A 6,999-nucleotide genomic window follows, 5' to 3' on the forward strand; every position below is an offset into this window, starting at 1 on the left:
GCGCCACGTCAAGTTTATGAATTGTTCTGGATCCAAATGCCCTATGTGTCTTCCTGCAACTTTACATTTGTGTGGTTGGTGGCCACAGAAAGTCTATTTACGGTACTGGAGCATTTGCCATTTTGGCCCTTATAGTGATTGACGGTGACACTAAAGGTCACAGGTCAGTCTGGTCCATCTTTGTGGGTCCAGTGGATGTAGAGCCTTAGATACATCTCGTATGTAAGATGTGCTAACCCATCCCTGACCTAAGGCTCAGGTGGTGCGGTGGAGCGGTGGCAATGCCTTACTGCTTTGCCTGGGGATGAAACGAAGATGTGAAGGAGTTGACCACGGCCTCTTGGTTGGATTGATCAGATGTTGAGTGGTGCCACATACTCAGAAGTCCACATAGTTTAGGGCTGGGAACTGGGCATCTAACCTGAAGGTCCTGCTCGCCATAAGTTTGCAAAACTATTGTGCTTGCATCAAACTCCACAAATGGGCCTGTGGTGAGCAACTGGCACTAGAAGAGGAAGCTGGCTAAGCTGTTCCCTGGAATGGGAGCACCCACCTTGTATCCTTGGCATATCCTGGTACCAGGAACCCAAGACCCTAGGGCTTCAAGGTTAAGACCAGGTGATTCTGAGCACTCTGAAGATCATTGCTCTGGGCTGTGTTTGCTGCTGTGTTTAGGGAGGAGGGGAGATCTCCGATACAAAGCTGTCTGAAGGTTCTCCAAGCTTTATAACACCCCTTTGTTAATGCTAAGCAATTGGCAGCCGTGGAGCTACACAGCTTGTTATGTCCCTCTTTTGTCACAGACACTGTATGGGTATGCATGTGTTCTGGGTCCTGTGAGCAGAGGCGCTAGAAAGCCAGTTTCTGACCCGGAGTCCAGGTGGTAACAGCTAGGACGTTAACTTAGAAGCAGAGTGAAATAAGTCCTGAACTGACAGCTGGGAGAAGGCCCAGCTTGGCCCCTTATCACATTTGCTGATCAGTGTCCTGGGGCCACAGCAGCCTTGATGGTGGTCCCAGGCCAGTACAGTGCTTCAGTCTGCTGAGAAGGGAACCGGTCCCTACATGCCGTGAGTGCATCCAGCTGCCTGGATGTGGCTGAAGGGGGATAATGTTGTTTATAGCAGCTGAGTCTCTGTTCGTGGAAACTTCAGGAAAGACTAAACCAATAAACCAAACCTCGCCATACTTTTCCAGTCAAACATGTGACCTCAAGCATGTAGGAGGGACCTCAGCCATATAGCTGTCCCAGCAACTGGGTCCCTCAGCATCTTGCCTTCTCTACCCACTATAATTATTGATCACAAATATTTTTGTGCATTGAAGTAAAAACAAAAACAAACAGACAAACAAACAAAAAACCAGGGTTGGGGTGAGCACCTGAGGAACCCAGCCTTGCTGCAGGCCCCCTTTTCCTGAGGGGCAGAAGGCACCAAGGCTCTGTGCCTACACCGACCTGTGTCCTAGAGGCAGGCAGAGCAGAGAGACGGGGGCCTGAGAGTAGAGGTGCCCACTCTCACTCACTCTGGCTTACACGCGCTGACATCTTGGGTCTCCGTGAATTTGAGACTGGAAAGGCAAGTGCGATGCTGTGGGGTGCGGGAACGTGGAGGTGGAAGTCAGGAGAGCCAAAACCACATCCTGCCCTACTCTCCCACTCTGAAACTAGCGCAGCAGGACAGTGGCTGTGGCTCCAGGGTACAGAAGCCTGTGATGCTCCAGTCTGCTGGCTAGCTATGTGCCTGGGCTTTGAGAAGCTTCACTCCAGCAGAGCCTGGTGGCACCGGCCTGTAGTCCAAGGCTGAGGCCTAGGCTCAACCCCACCCCCAGTGTGTGTGCATGGATGGGGAGGGTTAAAGATGCAGCTGACATTACTGAACACTGCATGTTCAGGCCATGTAGATTCTGCAAAGCCATTTAAGAGGTGGGGGGCTTATGTTTTTCTACTTTATTCTGTGGAACTGAGACGGAACCTAGGCCCTTGCATTTGCTAGGCTAGGACTCTAGCGCTGAGCCACACCCTCATCCCCTCACTGGGGTCTGGGAAAGTGAGGTAAAACCCAACCCTGTGAGTGTGTGTGTGCGCGCACACAGGCTTGCATGCTGGAGCACACAGAGGTCAGAGGAATACATCAGATGTCGGTCCTTACCTTCCATCTCAAGACAAGATCTTTTTCTCTCGTAAGATTTTGTTATTTAGTTATGAGTATGTGTGTATCTGTGAGTGTAGGTGCCAGCAAAGGCCAGAAGACATCTAATTCCTGGGAACTGGAGTTACAGATGGTCGTGAGCCACAATGTGGGTGCTGAGTATGGAAACTGGGTCCACTGGAGGAGCAGCCCCTGATAGTGCTCTAACTGGTGAGCTGTCTCTCCAGCCCCTCAACATGGCGTTTGGAGACAGGGTCCTAACTGTGTAGCTCAGGCTGGCCTCTGACTCGTAATCCTCCACCTCCCCTTCCTTTCCAGTGCTTGGACCACAAGCCAGTGGTTCACCTTTACATGGGAAAACAGGTCCAGAGTGCTTAGCGAGGGGTCACTGAGGTGTGCCTGTCGGCACTCCCCACAGAGGGAAACCTTGACCAGTCACCAAATGACAGCACACACCACTCTGAGTCACTTGTCTGGGTGAGGAGCAAAGCAGACAGAGCTCCACCCTCACGGAACTGACGGTCTGCCTGGACAGACTTTCTCTGCCAGCCTGCACAAGTTGTGGGCCCAACCATCGCTGCTCACCCCACCTCACCCCTCGTGATACACAAAGGTCCCCACCTGCCCTCCTCACCTCTCCCCTCTAATCGCCCACTCTGACTTCCTTGAAGATCCTAGTACGGTGTTCCTGCCTCAAGGCCTTTGGACCTCTGAGCCCTTGTACAACACTCTTCCTATCTTCCTTTAATTTTTTTTTTTTTTTTTGAGACAGGGTTTCTCTGTGTAGCCCTGGCTGTCCTAGAACTCACTCTGTGGACCAGGCTGGCCTCGAACTCAGAGATTCACTTGCCTCTTGCCTGTGTTACTGTACCTTGCCCAATTTACTTTTATTTACAAAATTGTTATTTTGACTGCGGATTTAACCTAGGACCACACATATGCTAGGCAGCGGCTTGACCCCTAAGATAAGCCCTACCTTCGCCATCGCCCCTTTTCTCCTTTGGGTCAGGGTCTCCCTAGGGTGTCAGACTAGCCAGGAACACACTCTGTAGTCCAGGCAGGCCTTGCTTGTTTGTAGTCTTGAAACCGCAGAACAAAGCAACAGGCTGGCACATCTGTGTGGCTTCCACTCGGGATCATCCCGTTACATGGCAAGTCTGGGGCAGCCCGGACCTGCTGGAGACCCAGCCTCAAAACAGCCACCACTACCAGCTCCTGTGAGGCTCTCACTCGGAAATCAGCCCTCCCCAGCACACCAAAGGAATGGCCCCTCTGCTCGGCTGTACCTCTGTGGGAGGAGCACTCTGGGGTTCTGGACACAGAGTCCACTTATGGTTAAGATACTGAATTCCAGGCCAGATAAATCCCCATTTCAAAAAAAAGGTGGGTGGTACTAGAGGAACGGCTCAGTAGTTAAGAGCACTGGCTTCTCTTCCAGAGGCCATGGGTGGTTTATAACTGTAATTCCAGCTCCAAGGGACCTGACACTGTCTTCTGGTCTCTGCAGGCATCAGGCATACATAGGCAAAACAGCCATATGCAGCCAGGCGGTGGTGGCGCACTCGGAGGCAGAGGCAGGTGGATCTCTGTGAGTTCAAGACCGGCCTGGTCTACAGAGTGCAGGGCTCTATTATTACACAGAGAAATCCTGTCTCAAAAAACCAAAGGAAAAAAAAGATATTTCAAATACTGGTAAGCATCAAGCATGTGCTGGAATGATGGTGCCCGCAGCAACCAGGGCAAGCTTTTCTGCAAACTGACATCTAGGCAGGTATCTGGGGTGGCACATGCGCATTATGATCCCCGAAGCAGCCACCTGTTCCTGCTGAGGCTCACTTCGGCAGACACGTGCAGGCGTTTGTTTTTAGTATTTTTCTATTATTTTATTTTTGTGGCACGCACCTGGATGTGTACCTGTGGAGGTTCCAGGACAACTTGCAGGCGCCAGCTCTCTCCTCCATGTGGTTCCTGGTGATTGAACTCAGCTCTTTAGCCTTGGCACCTCACCGGTAGAGCCCTAGCTGGTATGGAACTCTATAGACCAGGCTGGCCTCGAGCCCAGATATCTGCCTGCCTCTGCCTTCCGAGTGCTGGGATTAAAGGCGTGCGCCACCACACTGCACTGTCTATAGCAGGACTTCAAATCCTCCGGAGCAGAATTACAATCCTGTACCACTGTGTCCAGCTTGGAGCTGATGTTTGTGTGCAAGAGTTAGATGGTAAAGCCCAGTCCCAAATGTGGTGCTTTGGAAGTGGCACTGTAGAAGGTAACGGGATCTTGAGAGTGTGATTCCCGCCATTAGGAAGAGACATGAAAAGCCGGAACAACTCTGCAGGGAGCAGGCCATCTTCATACTTGGAGTCCCTCTCGACCTATGCCTGGCATCGAGCTCCCAGCCTCAACAACTAGAAGGTAGGTTACTGTTTAAGCACTCACCTGCTGTGTTTGTTCTAACAGCCCAAATTAAGACACCTGCCCTTACCAAAACAGCACAAGACATTTCACAAGCACTCACTCTGCCAGACACCAGTCTAGGAATTTAACCCATCTGCCTGGTCTTCACCATCGCCCCAGGGTGCAGCTTTGCTGAGGCCTCTCTCCTGGCTGCCACCAGGTTGCTCATCTTGGGCTCCAAATCCCTCAGACACTTTTTCTCAGGCCAGAGGAGCCAGGAACCCGAGCTCCCACTCCCAGGATGTACTGCAAGTAATCTTTAACTTTGTTCGGTGTACATGGACTCTTTCCAAACAAGCAGCCCCACGAAGTGGTCAATTCATGACAGGTTGAGACCTTTTCTCCAGAAAACTACAGCCACCCCCACCTTCATTTCCCACAGAGGAAAGTCTGGGCGGGGCTGGGAGCGGCGGTGCGATGAGTCAGGACCACGGGGCTGAGGGGTACAAAGGTCCGGAGGTGGGACTTTGTAGAATTCCTGAGATGGGTGGGTCGAGCGGCCCCACCCCTGCCCCAGGCACTGCCTAAGCCTTCGGTTCCGGGTACTCCAGATTGACCATCGCCATGGAGTTCGACCTGTCTGCAGGTAAGCTCCCCGGGAGTGGTGGATTTGCGGTGTGAGGTGGGGTTCAGACTCAAACCCAGGGTCCCCAACGAAGGGACTCTCCCAGTTGCCTGCTTAACCCACCTTAACTTCTCTCTCCTCTGTAGCCGTGGGCGCTGGTTCTAAGAAACCAGGAGGCGCAGGTCAAGTGGGAAACCCCAAGCACTGTCCCCTTAAAGCTCCGGGCCAGCCAGGGGCAGGCGCTGCTCACAAACCAAGGGTGAGTCACCTCACCACCAGCATCGCGTCCCCAGCCGGTCCCGGGTGTTCGGCCACATCTCAGCTTTCCAGCTTGGGTTGGAAGTTGCATGAGCGAGCTTACTGGTCACCTCCCTGTCCTTTACTGTCACTCCTGTCCCTTATTGTCCCCCACCTTACTGTCCCTTACTGTCCCCACCACCTCCCATCTAGCATGGCCACGGCAGCTCCTCCGATTCCAGCAGTAGCAGCAGCAGCAGCTCCAGCGACTCAGAGGCGGAGGGAAAGGTAAGAGGCTACCCTTCTCCCTGCATGTTCTCACGCATCCCTGACACAGAGCCCGGCCATAGTCAGAGTCAGGTTGGGATCCTCCTCGCTGCAGAGGGTGGAGCATGTCCAGCTCTGCTTCCAACCGTGCCACCTCTTCTCTCTCCCCGACCCATCGTCCTCGGGCCTCCAGAAGCACACCGCTGGCTGCAAGAAGCATGAACGCTCCCCGGACAAGGCCAAGAAACCCAAGGTGAAGAAGGAAAAGAAAAAGGAGAAGAAGGCCCCCCACTGACTTATTAAAGCTTGCAGCCCGCCCCGCTCCCCAGCGCCCCCTGCCGGTCAGGAGCGGAGGCCATGCTGAGCCCATCAGGTTTATTGTTGGGGTGTGCAGCTGGAGACGAGAGCACCTTGGCTGGGAGGGAGGGGCGCGGGCCTGGAGAGCCGGGCCCGGGTTGGGCGAGATGAATGTGGCAGCTGGAGGCCAGGCTGGCCGCTCACCGTACCAGGTGGAAGGTGAGCCAGTACATGAGCAGCGGCTGCGCGGCCGCCACCGCCATGGTCAGGTACATGCGCAGCTGGTTCCGCGCCCCGCGCACCGGCACCCCTTCGGCCGCCGCCTGGGCCAGGATCTTGAGCCGCAGCGTCCGGATCTGCATAGCAAGGGGGGTGGGGGAGAGATGGGTCAGCGTGGGGCCCCCTGTCCCTCTGCGGCCTCCAGCTTGCACTCCTAGAAGAGTCTGCTAAATTACTATCTCCCCAGTCCTATGAGCGAACCACCGTGGGCTCCAGAGGCAAAGGCCAGGCAGGCTCTGAAGGATGTAGACCAGGGAGCAGCAAGACTGTAGATCCCCGGCCTGGAGGCCGTGGTCTAGCAGCTTTTGCCTACCCTGACACAGTACCCTCCCTCATTCAATGCAAGCCCTCACCCTTGCTAGGCCAGTGCCCCACCACTGAATACACCCCCAGCCCCAGAAGGTACGTTTTCAAGGCAAGCTAGAAGAGCTCTTTTCTTTTTGTTTTGTTCATGCTCAAATGCGTTCTCTTTTTAGAGGGGGTAGACGGCAGGATCTTGATGTGTAGCCCTGGCTGGCCTGGAACTCTCTATGTAGACCAGTTGGCCTCAAACTTGTGTAGATCCACTTGCCTCAATCTCCCGAGTGCTGGAATTACAGCCCCAAGTCACGGCTCCTGCCCCCCCCATGCCCAGCCCTGAGACTATAAGGGTATACCTCACTCCTGCCCCCCCCATGCCCAGCCCTGAGGCTATAAGGGTATACCTCCACTCCTGCCCCCCCCCATGCCCAGCCCTGAGGCTATAAGGG

At 54.2% G+C, this 6,999-nt stretch overlaps 2 protein-coding genes across 7 annotated transcripts in view; one reads left to right on the forward strand and one right to left on the reverse strand.

The window, feature by feature from the left end:
• The first annotated feature begins 5,001 nt into the window (after positions 1-5,001).
• Positions 5,002-5,969, forward strand: LG4H19orf33 (linkage group 4 C19orf33 homolog). The gene is made up of 4 exons (XM_005361313.3): positions 5,002-5,191; positions 5,317-5,429; positions 5,621-5,695; positions 5,868-5,969. Exons 1-4 carry the CDS (start codon positions 5,170-5,172, stop codon positions 5,967-5,969), a joined length of 312 nt encoding a protein of 103 aa, XP_005361370.1. The 5' UTR covers positions 5,002-5,169.
• A 49-nt stretch (positions 5,970-6,018) lies between these two features.
• Positions 6,019-6,999, reverse strand: part of Yif1b (Yip1 interacting factor homolog B, membrane trafficking protein) — a 10,677-nt gene continuing 9,696 nt past the window's right edge. For 5 of the 6 annotated variants that reach the window (XM_005361289.2, XM_005361290.2, XM_005361291.2 and 2 more), the window contains exon 8: positions 6,172-6,327. In XM_005361289.2, the coding sequence (XP_005361346.1) occupies positions 6,172-6,327 (156 nt within the window). Of the gene's footprint in view, positions 6,328-6,999 lie in introns of all 6 variants that reach the window. The other variant, XM_005361288.3, reaches the window with a different exon arrangement.

This window comes from Microtus ochrogaster, linkage group LG4 (assembly GCF_000317375.1).
Source record: "Microtus ochrogaster isolate Prairie Vole_2 linkage group LG4, MicOch1.0, whole genome shotgun sequence".
Lineage (NCBI taxonomy): Eukaryota > Metazoa > Chordata > Mammalia > Rodentia > Cricetidae > Microtus > Microtus ochrogaster.

What these genes read in the sequence shown, in the direction of transcription:
- LG4H19orf33 (XM_005361313.3), top strand. Translation starts at nt 5,170, where the DNA reads ATGGAGTTCGACCTGTCTGCAG. An exon ending in GGAGTTCGACCTGTCTGCAG is followed by an intron (nt 5,192 to 5,316) that starts GTAAGCTCCCCG and finishes TCTCCTCTGTAG; the next exon opens with CCGTGGGCGCTGGTTCTAAG. An exon ending in ACTCAGAGGCGGAGGGAAAG is followed by an intron (nt 5,696 to 5,867) that starts GTAAGAGGCTAC and finishes TCGGGCCTCCAG; the next exon opens with AAGCACACCGCTGGCTGCAA.